We start from the raw sequence: 15,000 nt of genomic DNA on the forward strand, positions 1-15,000 counted from the left end.
CTCTTTCATCCTTCATCCATACAAACTTTAAAAAAAACATTTGAAAGAAAATAAGCACTTCGATTCTGGATAATCTTCTGTTCAGGTCTCTCGATTTGCACAATGCATCATTGCTAATGATGAAATGAATTCAGTGGCAGAACCCGTTCAGAGCCCATATCAATCTTTGCTTGTTCTTACCTCCAAGTCGTCTTCTACGATCACCACAGTAGAGTAACCAAATGTGTTAAACACTTGGTTCAGGGCCCATCGGTAGTGTCTGGCGATCTTATAGTAACCCTGGAACTTCCTGTGATCGGGCCGCACAGGAATGTTGGAGAGATCTGGTTGGCTGATGTGGGTCACCTGACTGCCATAGGAGCCGATGACCCGGGCCGTGTCGCCATGACCGCAGTCCTGGCTCACGATGATGGGATAAAGCTCCACTGAAGTCCGGTACTGTATCAGCTTGTCCAAACTTCTTTTCACAGTAACCCTGTCACAAGCAATGACCAAGATTGGGATGACAGTTTGAGGACTAGGAGCTGTAAGGTCCAGGTTATTTTTGTCCAACGGTTTGTCATTGTCTGACTCCTTGTCCTGCTTTGTGTCTGGAGGAGGTTTTGTGACAACAGAAACCTGCTTCTTTTTGACAATCATTTCATTTCCTGCTGAGGTGGGTAAGGGGGGCAACTGCTGAGGTTCTTTCAACTGATGATGAGGTTCTTTAATTTCTTTGTCTGTTGCATCCTCAGCCTCTTTCTTACTTAAGTCTTTACTCTGTTCCCACAACGATCTGTGGCTCTGGATCTGTTTCAGGAGTTTCTTTTGAGTCTCCAATTCCGATTCCACCTCTTCTGCCAATTGGATCACTACACCCGCCAGCCCGTTGGCCCCGCCTCGCTTCCCTTTCCCAGCTTGCCATTCCTCTCCCGCACCCGGTTCGGCCCCGCCTCCGTCTCCGAACCGACCGATGGGTGGCCGTCCCCAGAGAAACAGAAGCAGCAAGGCATTCCAGGCGACGAACAGAACCGCTCCGCATAAGATAAGGGAGCCTTTCTTACGAACCATGGCCCAGTGGCACCAAAGGATAGATCGAAGGGAGGAGAAAGCTGGAGCAAGACAAAATGTCAACAATTACAAAAAAAAAAAATCATCCAAAAACCACATGTCCATTCACAGGTGACTAAAAAAACGTGTTTTCCGGCCATGGTAGGTGACACCAAATCTTTTGTAAATGGTTAAGACAAGCTTTCTCACCAACGTGCCCTTAGAGAATACATGTATCAAGGAAACACTTGATGCATTCTTCTAGACGTATAAAAGATGGCTTGGGCAAACTAGCGAGACGTGACAAAGGACGGATTTTCTAATGCAAAAAGAAGAAAGAAAGAAAGCCTAGGCGTAGTATTGAATAGTGAAGGTCAGGGAAGATCTGAAAGTCTATCTACCTGCCGCTGCTCTGAAAAACAAAACTAAATAATAAAAAGAAACCAACCAAAAAAAAAAAAAACAGGAAGATGGAATGTAAAAACAAAAGCTCAGAGCGTGTGGTGTCAGTTTTATTCAAAAGTATAGCAACGTAAAATAAGATTTTATAACACAAAGCTCGTCGTATTCTAAAGCTTGTAAATGTACCAAGCTGTTCTGGCTATTTGCAGCTTAGTTTTATCTGATTATCTGATTATTTATCTGATTGGGATGATCAGCTTAAATCTCCCTCATACTGGCTTTTTCTATTCAGCAGAAAGACAAAACAAAACAACAGACAAAAAAAGAGAGAAAACCTTCATATCCAAACACAAGTGAAAAAGATTCTAAGAGACCAGAGTATAACTAGTATAACTTTAACAGCTATATATCTATTGTAAAGACTGCCATTACTTTACTGAGGCATTGTGGGTATCTTATCAGGACATTGACTGACAGAATTTTGTATTTACTCTCGTTAATTTTTTTCCCCTTGTCACTGTTAAATAATCAAAAAGCATCACCCCCCTTTTTTAAACGCAGCAATACTATGAAGATTATCATCTCAGGCATCACAGAAATGTCTTCGTGACATAATCTAATAATTACTGAGAGTCAACGCTGATGCTTTACTTAAAAAAGGAGCCTTTGAAACAGCAACTGATCCACACTGTAGACGACGTATACAGACCTTCAAATATAAATATCTTATTAAGTGGAGTTTAATCCTAGCCCATTTTCTTCCTGGTAAGTAGGGCAGGTACAGTACACGCCTAGTTCCCCCTCAACATTTCCTTTAGACCAACGTTTTTCAGGCTAAAAGAGGAAGTATGAATTTTGCATAAAAGACAAACGTCAGCAGTATTCGCATGAACTCTGAGGTGCCGGAGATACAGGGTAGATGATTTAATGATCAGGCGCTAAGGAAGCGACACACCCCAGCTGCTATACAGTGTCATGAGTTGAGGTTATGTGCGTTAGGTCTGGAAACAGAGCGAAGAAAAACATAAATCCCGACAAGTAATGCGTAAATGGTGCACCCTATTAAGTGCCGAGTGTCCATAGTGTAGAACGGTGAAGATCTGTGGCTAATGTAAGGAATAAAACACTTGTAGGTTTGCTCTTATAGGAAAATCAATAACAGGGTGATGAGACACATCCCAACCAACTGTAGTTACAGTTAACCTCCACACCATGTGCTTTATTCCTCTTACACTACAGACAATTTCCAAGCAATTTCTGTTTAATTAAGAATGCTATGTTATACTTTTCATCCATTTACAGTTACGTTAACATTCTTTGAATTTCTGTGAAACATGTCCGTTCCAGCTTAGAGCAACATGGTGAAAAACATTCCCATGGTGGAAATCTTACATCTTTACCTCAGAGCCCTGACACTGGAAACTCCTTCCATAAACATTAGATAAATAAACATCTCCGAACCTGAAAACTTGACCAGACAAACGATTGTTCTTTGTTTGTTCTTACATCTGCAGACCGAGAAATCACTGGTAATGATATCACTCCTTTGGTATGGAAAAAGATAAAAAGACGGGAGGGTAGGTTTAAACACACCCACGCCGGTCATCGAGATAGAGCTGGAACATGACTATCATAGCAGGATATGGAACGAAAAACACGAAGCGTACAAAATATTTTAGCTGAATTGAGAATTCCGCTCCTGACTCTCTGTATGATGGAGCAGATGACCTGAAGGAAAGAGATTGCTCAAAGCTGGCATGGTTTAGGATCTGATTGGTTAAGGATCACGTGATTGGATGGAATTCTGGATGGAGATATATATATATATATATACATACAGACTATTTACAGTGAAGAAAGTGTACTGCACTTCAGCTCTTCTCTATCCTACTGAAAGGGGAGCGTACGGCCAATGCCGCTCAGAAAAGCCTCACTGGAGTTACTGCGAAAACGTTGCGTCTCTTTGTGGAAACCTCATCTGAGACAAAACCTGTTGCGGATAACGTGAAGATCGTATCTTAATTATGGATCATATTTAACAGATCTCCTGCTACTCATCTAGTCTAATGAACACACACAGGGATGGAGTAGTTGTGATAAAAATGATCACATTTAAAAAGGCAGATAAAAGCCTAAAGAATAGACAAAAAAAAAATATTTTTTTGTACAAAAGCCTTTATAAAGAGAACATTATGAACTGGTTTGCACTTCACTGCTCGCTCACTCAAGAGCCAGAGGACACTCAGCCTGTGAAGTATTTCAAAATTACAAAGTCCATTCATCCCCCGTGTCAGCCACGAGTCTACACAGTAAAGTCAATACAGTACATGCAGGAGGGTTGGCTAGTCGCTCATTCAGCTGTGCAGCCTGGGTTTAACTCCCAACAGCTTTTTACACCTGAGAGAACTTCCTGAACCAAAAATCTCACTTACAAACAATAGAATTAGATTTGCAGCTGATATCTCCTACCAGGAAACTGGCAATGTGGAAACAGGACAGAGGAAGTTCACACAGAAAGTGTTATAAGAAATGGATCAGGACGTGGAGGTAGAGCACTAAACTGAGTTACTGCCTCCTTGAATAAGTGTTTTATTCCTCTTACACCATAGAAATTTGCTGTCGTTTGGAGTTAATGTTGAACATCCACAAAGGTTCCTGTAATCACTCATACTACAGCAGCTGTAAACAATTTGTCCCACGCCACGTTTTTTTTCTCCATCTGATATTACCTAAAAACAAGAGCCAGAAAAGATAGAAAACTTGCAGCTTTATAGCTTTACTGACACTATAAATAGCACGCTAAATAAACGTCTCTCGTAGAACGTTTCGCCATATAAACGATTACACACGGTTTTTAATCCATATGGGAAACGTACCAACAACGATATAAGCTTATCACGTGAATGAGCTGTTACTATGGAAACAATAACGTATCAGCTGGAGATACTGCTACTGATGTTCATTTGACCTCGTACCATATTTATCCGTGTATTTTGTCCTTGTGTTATTTTGAACAAAAAAACCTAATAAGTTGGAGTACGTGAACCCCAAAATTCGTCCAAAAATCATCCAAAATGGTGTAAACTATCATTGCGGCTGATGACAGTATGCGTTCCTCTAACCTTCTGTGACAGCAATGCAAAGTCCACTATTGTGGTAATGCTGAACAAACACAAAGCCTGCGCAGAAACTGGAAAGTGTATGTCATGAAATTCTAGGTATCGAATGTGAACCCAAAAGGCATGAGAACTAATTACCTGTTACAATAATAACACCAATAATCTCTGAGATGCACCTGAGCAACTAATCTCTACTTGATCCTGTTAGACGAGAGGTCTGTGGAGGCTTTTCTGTATCCTCCATGCGCTAAACACTGTCAAACTAACTCTTCATTAATTAGTGAGATTCATCGTTTAATCATCACGGTTTAAAGCGCGAGTAGTTATTACTCAAAGAGGATGCAGTGTAGTCGTGTGAAAGCATTAAGAGAACACAATTTTTTTTTTTTTTTTAACGTTTTTTCCACCGAGCAGACAGAAAATGAAGTGCATACCCACACTCGCCTCGTGCCAACAACCGAACACAGCCTGGGTCTACTTTCAGAATTAAAACCACATGTAGACCTGACACAGTCTTTACAGAATGGAAGGAGTGTAAAAGTCAGATAATAATCAAAACAGGCAAAGTTCTTAGGAAAATGTTGCCTGGTAAAGCAAAAGCAAGAGCAGCAGAGTGACCAGAAGTTGTTCTGTTATGAAAAAAAAAACCTGACTGATTCACTGAAAGGCTGCTGGTATGAAGAATGGAAGAATGTAAAAAGCATCTATCGATAAAAGTAAGGAAAGTACCTGTATGTGAAACTCTGCTCCAAGTCTCTGTTCGCTCTCTTACTGCTTTCAAAAAGGGAACAGATGACAGAAAGAGAGAGAGAGAGAGAGAGAGACAGAGAGAGAGAGACAGAGAGAGACAGAGAACAAGACACAGAAGGGGAGGAGAAAAGAAAGGGGAGGGAAGTTGTCCCTTTCTAATCCCTTCTCTTTTTTCTTACCAGCCACACACCCCACACCCCCCTTCACTTTCCTCTCCTGTAAACGTGGATGAGTCTGGTAGGCTACTCAACACCACTAAGGTCAAAGCTCACACGTGTAAAATCAAATACCAAACACCTCAGACAGGACACATCAGGACGGACGGACAATCCACATGTTGTAATGTCTACGTTCCACCTAAATGCGCTCATCTCATGCAAATCCTTGCACATGGGCTCATTTTTACAGCATGTTTACACAGCAATCATTGGAGTCATTCATTAGAGCAGGAAGAGTCATTTAAGGGGTTTGTTGATCTTCAATGACCTCTTTTTTCTGTCTTATATCAGATGCAAAAAAAACCCCAACATATTTCTATATACATATTCTATATATTACTATTTTGTATATATAAATAAACATATTCCTTGTGTATATGGACTGAAGCTGCAGAGTCAGTCCAGCTAAAAGTGCTGTTTATGAGAGTTTAATGAATATTTATATGAAAAATAAGTTGCATATTTAGATTAATGAAGCGCAATGATTGTTTTATAGCTGTAACATCATGTCTCACCTTTATTCATTTCAGGGCTGCAGTGAAACAGGGAAGAAAAAGCTTCTGTCTCACTGTGTGTGTCTCTGTCTCTCTCACTGTCTGTCTCTCACTGTCTGTCTCTCACTGTCTCTCTCTCACTGTCTGTCTCTCTCTCACTGTCTGTCTCTCACTGTCTGTCTCTCTCTCACTTTCTGTCTCTCTCTCTGTCTCTCTCTCACTGTCTCTCTCTCACTGTCTGTCTCTCACTGTCTCTCTCTCTCTCTCACTGTCTGTCTCTCACTGTCTCTCTCTCTCACGGTCTGTCTCTCTCACTGTCTCTCTCTCTCACGGTCTGTCTCTCTCTCACGGTCTGTCTCTCTCTCTCTCTCTCTCTCTCACGGTCTGTCTCTCTCTCACGGTCTGTCTCTCTCTCTCACGGTCTGTCTCTCTCTCTCTCTCACGGTCTCTCTCTCTCTCTCTCTCTCTCTCTCTCTCTCCCTCTCCCTCTGTAGTATCCAGATGAATCAGATAAATGTCACAGCTGACTCTTCATCGTTCCTCTTCTTCACCACGCATTGTCAATATCCAGAATAACGCCAGTGTGCTGGTGTTGATCATCTTCTTCTTCATCATCATCATCATTGCCAGTCTCCCGGTTAAATCCTCCTCTTGCATCCTGGGCTGTTCAGCTGGATGAAAATCCCCGCACGTTACTTCCACCTTTCCATGAAAGCACGTAATGTTTGTTGTTTAAAGAGAAAGAGTCACCGACGCTTCATTTTTATTCGATACCGCTATATACCGGCCACTTCCGGGTTGACTCACACACAAGCCACGCCCACAACGCGGCTCCTCCTCCTTCAGTTTCCCCTGGCAACAGTGTATGTTGCCTTAACAACTGCACGCGCAGCAATTTCCAAAATTCCGACACGGCTTTTAATGCAAAACTTCTTAACTTATCTTTTATCAACTTCCGGGTTGACTCACTACACAAGCCACGCCCACAACGCAGCTCATTCAGTTTTCCCCTAGCAACAATGTTGCCTTAACAACTGCACGCGCAGCAATAGAAATAAAATAAAATAACTTATCTTTTATTAAAATCGTCGACTTTCAATATCACAACATTCATCAGCACAATGAAGCCCAAATCTATGTCATATTCACTTTGGAATCAGGATACAAATTTCATTTTTTCATAATTATTGTTGTGCACGTGACGATTAATGCTATCACTTCATATTATACTACAATTTATATTTATAATTATACTAGAATTTATTAACAACAATTCTGTAACAATTCTAAACAAGTTGTTTATTTAACTAAAAAAAATGGAGACAGAGATTAAATGAATCTGGAAACCGGAAACAATCAATTACAATTACAATGTAAACAAAGATGCTAGATATTTGATGTGTATATGATGAATAATTTATACGTTACTAATAATTTATACATTTATGATGTATACAAACACTTTGTATACATCTTTCTTTGTTTTTCACGTTGTTCCGGTCAACGGTTGTCGTAAATTCCAGCTTAAACACTGTATATAATTCAATTATTATGCATCATTTGGGTTTTGTGACCAGCTCCGAAGTTAAAAGTTGTTTCTCGATGCTTTTTAACTCCTGCTCCAATGCTGCAATCTGTAGATTTAATAATAAAAGAAGAGTAAAGAACAAAATTACATTTCAGCACAAGTAAACTGCATTAAAAGCTTTTCTGCATAAATTTGTAAATTTTTGGATCTCTAGACAAAGTTTAAAAATTATACAACACGGTAAAATGTTCACCTTATTCCGCGTCTCGTGCTGAATGCGGTCAGGAACCTTCTCTGTGTAGTTTGGTACTTTTGTCCGTGAGAGAATCTGCTCAAGTTTAAAGAGAATCTTTTCTCTACGTTGAGAAAGTAGGATCATCTTTTTGTTGCTATTACTGCAACCCTAAGAAAGAAGTAGAGAGAATATATCAGCAAAGAAGAAAGAAGAACTTTGGATCTGCTTTAAAGGTTTAAAAACACAGTAAAACGACAGTAAAAGTCATGTACAGCGTCTCGGCGTACTATATGCAGTGTATATATACGGTTTGACACCATATCCACTGTCTTATAAGCTGCAGTAAGGATGCATTTCTCTTATCTCGGTCATCACCTGTATATCCAGGTGTAATTGGACTGAATGGTCAGTCACACCAACGGTACTCCCTTGATGTGTAGGTGGTACAGTGGAGAACGGTAGGGAGCTGGTACCCTCTGAAGGACAGTGCAGATAAAGATTAGAGATCCGGCCCAGGATGCAGATAGCATGACTGAAGCTGTGGAGTGTTTGTGCTTGGTCTGCTGTGCACACTGCCCACACTAGAGAAAGCAAAACAAAACAGATTACTTTTTTTTTTTTTTTTTAATAGCACTTTATCATGAGCGCATTAGTTCTTACAAAACCTGACCATGGATTTAAAAAAAAAAAGTGTTCAATGTGTTCACCAATTCACAATCATGCCCACTATTCATGCCGGTAGTTTACCAGCGTTTCATTCCAATGGTTCACCGTTTCCGTCTGTTTATAGCTAATGGATTCCCTTCATTTATACCAGCGATTTGCCACCATGTGTATATACATTTATTTACACCAAACTGAAATTATATTTGTCACATACACAACAATGCACAGTACGTGTCATAAAATGCTTTACCTTCATTTATATCAATGGTTTGTCTCACTGCTTTAACTCTATTTATATCAGTGATTTATTACAGCTGTAATGTTGTCCAACACAATCAAAATGCTGACATTATGGATATTGTGCAAACAGAGAAAAGGGAAAAACACACACAGTCATTGAACTTACTGTCAGGCTTTTCCTTTGTCATGTGACACTGGGCCCTGAGTGACCTGGCTACCCTGACCACTTCCTGTACCAACGGAAAATCTGTTTCCTCTTCAGGAAAGTGCCAGTGCGCCTGCAGAAAGCATGTGAAAGATCAATCAGGAAAGAGTTGAGTTTGTGTTAAGTAAGGAATAAAACATGGTGAGACTTGCTGGTATGGTGAAACAATAAACAGCTGGATGTTGTGATGCAAGCCTTTGCAAAGCTAAGGACTCGTACCACCTAGAGGTTGTTTTTATTTTCCAATAACAGCATGACTTAAATTGTATTATTCGGTTATGTTTAATGAAATACACTTTGTAAATTGTAATCCGTGTATCCCGTGGCTGTCACTGGCTCACCAGCTGAGAGGCTGTTGGATACGGCTGCATACACACACTGCATGGAGCTGTAGTAGGGTTTGGGCTATAGGGCTGCAATCTTTGCCAGAGCTCCTCAGTGAGAAAAGGCATGAAAGGGGAAAGAAGGCGGAGAGAAATGGACACGCAGTGATAGAGCACAGCAGTGGCAATCTGCTTCTCTTCATTTCGCGCTTCATTTTCAATCATGTCCTGCTTCAATACAGGCTTAATGCATTCCTGGGGAAAGAAAGACAGAAAAATCAAGAAAGGAAAATGTATATGCAAAACAGTGAATAGGAAACTTGCTCAGGTTTAATGGTCTAACAATTCTATTTTTTGAAAAAATAATTTCTTTAAAAAAAAAAAAAATGTATTGTTGACTGCAGTTGTTCAGCATATGTACAGAACACAGTGGACTGAAGTCCACTGCAATTACACATGGACCTCTTAATTGCACCCCACGTTTGAGAAATGCTTCAGAAAACTGAGTCGGGCCGACTAACAAAACAAACGCGTAGCCAATGAGCAGAAAGGGGCGTGTCTTGTCAATATGCGGCAGAGAGAGTGTTCTATGCGCATGTCTGACATTAGCAGAAAGCGATTAAAACACTGACATGGCGGATACCTGCCGTTACCTCCGCCTCGGGTTCTAGGTGTTGAACGTCGTCTTCCCTGTGAAACGGAGCTAAACCTTTCACGGTACAACACACAGTACTACAAATACACATTTATATTACCATAGTATTACTCATTGTGTTCATTTATTGATAAAAATATGCCCTCGGCCAGCTGCCCCAGCAGGTTCTGCCATAATAGTTGCCTGGGTTGCGTATGTATGTGTGGGGCGGAGCTATCAAAACAAGGGTGACACCCATTTGGGTTAGGGGCGTGTTTGTTTTGGTGATTTCAAATGTCAACATTGGCTTTCAAACATCGTGCACCGCACCTTTAAGAGTCTCTCATGTAAGAGCTGGGATATTTTAGGCCAAAACCTGGTTGCCACTTCCAAGAAATTATGACCTATGCCATAGAAAGACGAACAAGATGATGACCTCAAACATACGTCAAATATTTTTTAGTTTAAAATCATTGCCACTTAGTGAATGAGTTATTCCTTTATGGGCATTTTATAAAGTGCCAATAACTCTGATGTTGACTGCAATTAATAAAACCTTCGTACAAACACACTAACAGCATCATAACTTTAGAAATGAAACAAATGAAGTGTAATAAATTCCGACAATAATATTAATTAACTGAAACAGACCTCTTAAGTAATGTATCAGAGTTTCGTTCCCTGCAGTGAACTCACCAGATACACGTCACAGAGGCTGTGGAGCCAGAAAGAATGCAGAGCCGAGGTGACGGTGTGGAGCTCGTAGCTCTCGAAGCCTTTATCACACTGTGTTATTGTACTGTAAAGCCGCGAACAGATCCATCTGTCCATCCTCGACACAGGAAAGGTCTGAGGCGGTGTGATAAAAGCAGAAAGAATCAATAACAGAAGCAATGAGTTTCATATTTACATTGATTGTTTTGGCAGAAGCTTTTATTCAAAGCGTAAGCTCAGTACAGCTCTGTTGTGGGTCCGACACCCATGGGACCTGAACTCGCAACCTTCTGGTCAATCGCAGACAACATTAACCACTGAAACGTCTACTGCTCTAGGTTAACTACCTCCTCACTTTCAATTGCATTGCATCCTGAATATTGGAGTCCAGCAAGCACACTTAATATCTCTCAAATCTTATGCTCTTTACTCGAAATTTAGGTAAAACACGCAAATGAAAAAGAAAGAAATGTATGTCAAGGTTTAGATCGTAGGCTTCATCTGTAAATGATTCTGAATGTCATCTAGCTCAGAGGTCACATTTATATAGACTACGATCCAGATGGAGTTGATAAATAGCAGTGATTCACGAACCAACACGGCTTCTGTATCATTTACATTTTTACACTGAGGTTTAAGGGCCTTGCTAAGCGGCCCAGAAGTGGCACCTTGGTGGACCTGGGATTCAAACTCATGACCTTCCTCTCAGTAGTCCAAGGCCTTAACCATAGGCTACCACATCCTCAGATGTCAGAGAATAGCAGATTCTCTGGAACACTGGAAAGGGTTTTCACATACAGTATTTTCACAGATTATTTGGTTAATCTGATTAATGAAGTGGGGGACACGGTGGCTTAGTGGTTAGCACGTTCGCCTCACACCTCCAGGGATGGGGGTTAGATTCCCGCCTCGCCTTGTGTGTGTGGAGTTTACATGTTCTCCCCGTGCCTCGAGGGTTTCCTCCGGGTAATCCGGTTTCCTCCCCCGGTCGAAAGACATGCATGGTAGGTTGATTCCCATTTCTGGAAAATTGTCCGTAGTGTGTGATTGTGTGAGTGAATGAGAGTGTGTGTGTGTGCCCTGCGATGGGTTGGCACTCCGTCCAGGGTGTATCCTGCCTTGATGCCCGATGACTCATGAGATAGGCACAGGCTCCCCGTGACCCGAGGTAGTTCGGATAAGCGGTAGAAGATGAATGAATGAGAGAGTGAGTGATTAATGAAGTGAAATGGCATGTAAAAAGGAAAAAAGTGGATAGAGATGTAAATGTTTATTCTTCACTTGTGAGTGTCTCATCTGTTCAGAATCCATGGCTCTAGACCAGTAAAATAAAGTGCCAGCAAGGAAAAAACATAACTGCTTAAAATTGGTGTCGTAATTATTATCATGATCTAATCTTTAATGGTTAAGTATCAGAATCATTAAAGCCATGGGAGTTGTTTATCCAGACCTCCGTAAGCCAGAAATACTCAATAAGTGGACTTCTATTCATCCATTTACTGTAGCAGGAGCTTGGAATCTATTCCGGGGACAAGCTGGGCCACCCTGGACAGGGTGCTTCCGAATCGCAAGGCACGATCACACACACACAAACACACTGCAGACAATTTAAAGATGCCAATCATCCAACAGCACAGTCTTTGGACTGGAGGAGGAAACCAGAGTAACTAGAGGAAACCACTACAGCACAGGGAGAACGTGTAATCTCCACCCCCACACAGGGCGGAGACGGGATTCGAATCCACCCAATAAGCACTAAGCCATCATGCACCCTGTAACTAGACCACCACAAATTATAAACTAAAAATATATAGACTACTACACCGTGTGATAATGTATGCTCACGGATCCGATCATATGAGACATTTAACATTTGAAACTAAACACAGGAGCTTTTTGAGCTCTACCTCCTCAAGTGGTATCAGAGGAGCTCCTGTGTCCTGCAGAGCTCCCAGAGTGAAGCGGACCGTCTGCCACATCTTATTACAGAAGTGTCTACAGCTCAGGACGTGAGATACGGACATGCTGACGTCGTCTCCTGACAGAGAGAAGCACACAGAGGTCAAGACCGTCGGTAACAAAGTGACACAGTGAACGTTCATTCATCGGTCGTGGGTTAACACATCGCTCTCTGTAGCGTCGTAGCAGATTACACAAAGCTATTAACACATGCGACATTTCAGTTGTTGTTCTTTCATTGACGTAATATCAATATATTATCTAACTAGACGCCACACCTACCTTTTGACTGACAGATACAGGAGGTGACTTACCCTGGGCTTTGTATGAGCAGAGAGCAAAGCGTAACGCATCTGTGCCACATTCTGGGATACCCTTTGGGAAATCCTTCTTCTGCAAACACACGCACACACACACACACAAACACACACACAGACAGACACACACACAGACAGACACACACACAGACAGACACACACACAGACAGATACACACACAGACAGATACACACACAGACAGACACACACACAGACACACACACACAGACACACACACACAGACACACACACACACACACACACACACACAGAGAGGACGTAATGAGGCAGCAGAGACGAGAGAGAAAAAGTGTTGAAACTGAGCGTCTCGTTTACTGACCTGTGCTTCCAAAGCAACCGCTCTCTCTCTCGCATCCAAGTTTCCTTCCATCACTTTTTCTTGAAGTCTCTGAACACACAGAGGAATTTGTGAAACTCCTTCTGTCTCTTAATAAATGCTGGTGCATTATCCGTCTCCTTATTTCACTCTTTTTATAAGATCTAACACAGCCGCAGTGAATTAAAAACATAAAGGTCCAGTTACTGAACACTTCTGCCTTTCAAATACTAAGACGACTGAATGGATACGAGAGTTATATAAATTATAGTAACTTCTGGACTGTTTTATTGTTAAAATACTGTTTCCATATATTTTCATTTCAGTTTCTATGAATAATCTAGGAGATTATCATCAAACTTACTTAGCGTCTAAACTTTAGCTAATAATAAATATGTTCGGAATGCAGGGGGGCACGGTGTCTTAGTGGTTAGCAGGTTCGCCTCACACCTCCAGGGTTGGGGGTTCGATTCCCGCCTCTGCCTTGTGTGTGTGGAGTTTGCATGTTCTCCCCGTGCCTCGGGGGTTTGCTCCGGGTACTCCGGTTTCCTCCCCCGGTCCAAAGACATGCATGGTAGGTTGATTGGCATCTCTTGAAAATTGTCCGTAGTGTGTGATTGCGCGAGTGAATGAAAGTGTGTGTGTGTGTGTGTGTGTGTGTGTGTGTGTGTGTGTGTGCCCTGCGATGGGTTGGCACTCCATCCAGGGTGTATCCTGCCTTGATGCCCAATGACGCCTGAGATAGGCACAGGCTCCCCGTGACCCGAGGTAGTTCGGATAAGCGGTAGAAAATGAATGAATGAATGAATGAATGTTCAGAATGCAATGTGTTGTATAACATCTTTCTACCAAGCTAAGCATGTTTAATGTGTCTATACAAAAAAAAACTGATTTTATTTTTTGGTATTAATGATTTTTTTCAAGTTTAATTGCAATTTCATTTGCTGAATTTATAAATGTTCTTTTGCTGGCTGAAAAAAGAGATGAAGTTCTGATGTGTTCTGATGATAAATGAATGAAAACTTTTTCCACGGTGGTGCGATTACGGCTGTACCTCCAGAGAGACGCCTGAGATTACGTCCAAAGGGTCGATGACGTTTCCCAGAGATTTGCTCATCTTTCGCCCGTGCTTATCCCTCACCAGGGAGTGGAAGAGCACCTGAGAGACAGAGAAAGATGAGATTACGAACTCGTATAAAACAGCTAGAAGTCTGAAGCCATTCGCAATTTTAAAATCTGAGCTTCTTTTTTATTACTCCTCTTTCTTTAACTGACCCCTGGATTAACCTAAAAATCTACTCAGATCAATAGAGTACCTGTCTGAAGGGCAGCTGTCCTGTCAGCTCTGTGCCTAACATTACCATCCGAGCCACCCAGAAAAAGATGAGGTCACTTCCTGTTTCCAGAATGGTGTTGGGATAAAACTGCTTCAGGTCATCTGTCTATGGATCAAGTATGTACTTATTAAGCTTTATGTCCTTTTGTTTGAAAATCTCATCATATTTGTTCAATTTCCGAACCGTGTACCTGCTCCGGCCATCCCAACATGGCGAAAGGGAAAAGAGCTGAAGAGAACCACGTGTCCAGCACATCTGGGTCTGAGATTGGGAAGCACAGGGTTCCGTTTTAAATATATAAAAAATAAATTGAATATAATCTGACATCTAGGCATGAAAGGATTTGGATAATTCTACAGTGAACATGTCTTTAGCGTTAAGTCTTGAAACCCTGCTACATGGTTACAGAGGACAGAGACAGAAGACAGTCATTAAAGTCACCTCGAATCAGATCAACAGCTTTAGGGTCCACACCAAGTTCTGCAGCGGCACG

At 41.5% G+C, this 15,000-nt stretch overlaps 3 protein-coding genes across 8 annotated transcripts in view; all 3 read right to left on the reverse strand.

The window, feature by feature from the left end:
* polr1h (RNA polymerase I subunit H) overlaps positions 1-5,382 on the reverse strand; it is a 30,258-nt gene extending 24,876 nt beyond the window's left edge. The window contains exon 1 of the mRNA XM_060865609.1: positions 5,280-5,382. The gene's annotated coding sequence lies outside the window, so the exon portion shown is untranslated. The remainder of the gene's footprint in view (positions 1-5,279) is intronic.
* Positions 1-6,339, reverse strand: part of mgat1b (alpha-1,3-mannosyl-glycoprotein 2-beta-N-acetylglucosaminyltransferase b) — an 11,393-nt gene extending 5,054 nt beyond the window's left edge. The window contains exons 1-2 of one of the 2 annotated variants that reach the window (XM_060865601.1): positions 6,034-6,339; positions 181-1,091 (exon numbers count right to left, since the gene is read on the reverse strand). In XM_060865601.1, the coding sequence (XP_060721584.1) occupies positions 181-1,091; positions 6,034-6,043 (921 nt within the window). In that variant the 5' untranslated portion in view covers positions 6,044-6,339. Of the gene's footprint in view, positions 1-180; positions 1,092-5,279; positions 5,412-6,033 lie in introns of those variants that run through there. The other variant, XM_060865602.1, reaches the window with a different exon arrangement.
* Positions 6,340-7,118: 779 nt separating this feature from the next.
* Positions 7,119-15,000, reverse strand: part of vars2 (valyl-tRNA synthetase 2, mitochondrial) — a 20,859-nt gene continuing 12,977 nt past the window's right edge. For all 5 annotated transcript variants that reach the window (XM_060865615.1, XM_060865616.1, XM_060865614.1 and 2 more), the window contains 13 exons: positions 14,949-15,000; positions 14,698-14,768; positions 14,487-14,612; positions 14,225-14,329; positions 13,174-13,242; positions 12,831-12,909; positions 12,465-12,595; positions 10,540-10,692; positions 9,228-9,464; positions 8,848-8,959; positions 8,151-8,356; positions 7,794-7,943; positions 7,119-7,646 (listed from right to left, as the gene is read on the reverse strand). The exon at positions 14,949-15,000 is cut by the window's right edge and continues 42 nt beyond it. In XM_060865615.1, coding sequence (XP_060721598.1) covers positions 7,569-7,646; positions 7,794-7,943; positions 8,151-8,356; positions 8,848-8,959; positions 9,228-9,464; positions 10,540-10,692; positions 12,465-12,595; positions 12,831-12,909; positions 13,174-13,242; positions 14,225-14,329; positions 14,487-14,612; positions 14,698-14,768; positions 14,949-15,000 — 1,569 coding nt within the window. In that variant the 3' untranslated portion in view covers positions 7,119-7,568. The remainder of the gene's footprint in view (positions 7,647-7,793; positions 7,944-8,150; positions 8,357-8,847; positions 8,960-9,227; positions 9,465-10,539; positions 10,693-12,464; positions 12,596-12,830; positions 12,910-13,173; positions 13,243-14,224; positions 14,330-14,486; positions 14,613-14,697; positions 14,769-14,948) is intronic.

The sequence above is a fragment of the Tachysurus vachellii genome, chromosome 3, assembly GCF_030014155.1.
Source record: "Tachysurus vachellii isolate PV-2020 chromosome 3, HZAU_Pvac_v1, whole genome shotgun sequence".
Lineage (NCBI taxonomy): Eukaryota > Metazoa > Chordata > Actinopteri > Siluriformes > Bagridae > Tachysurus > Tachysurus vachellii.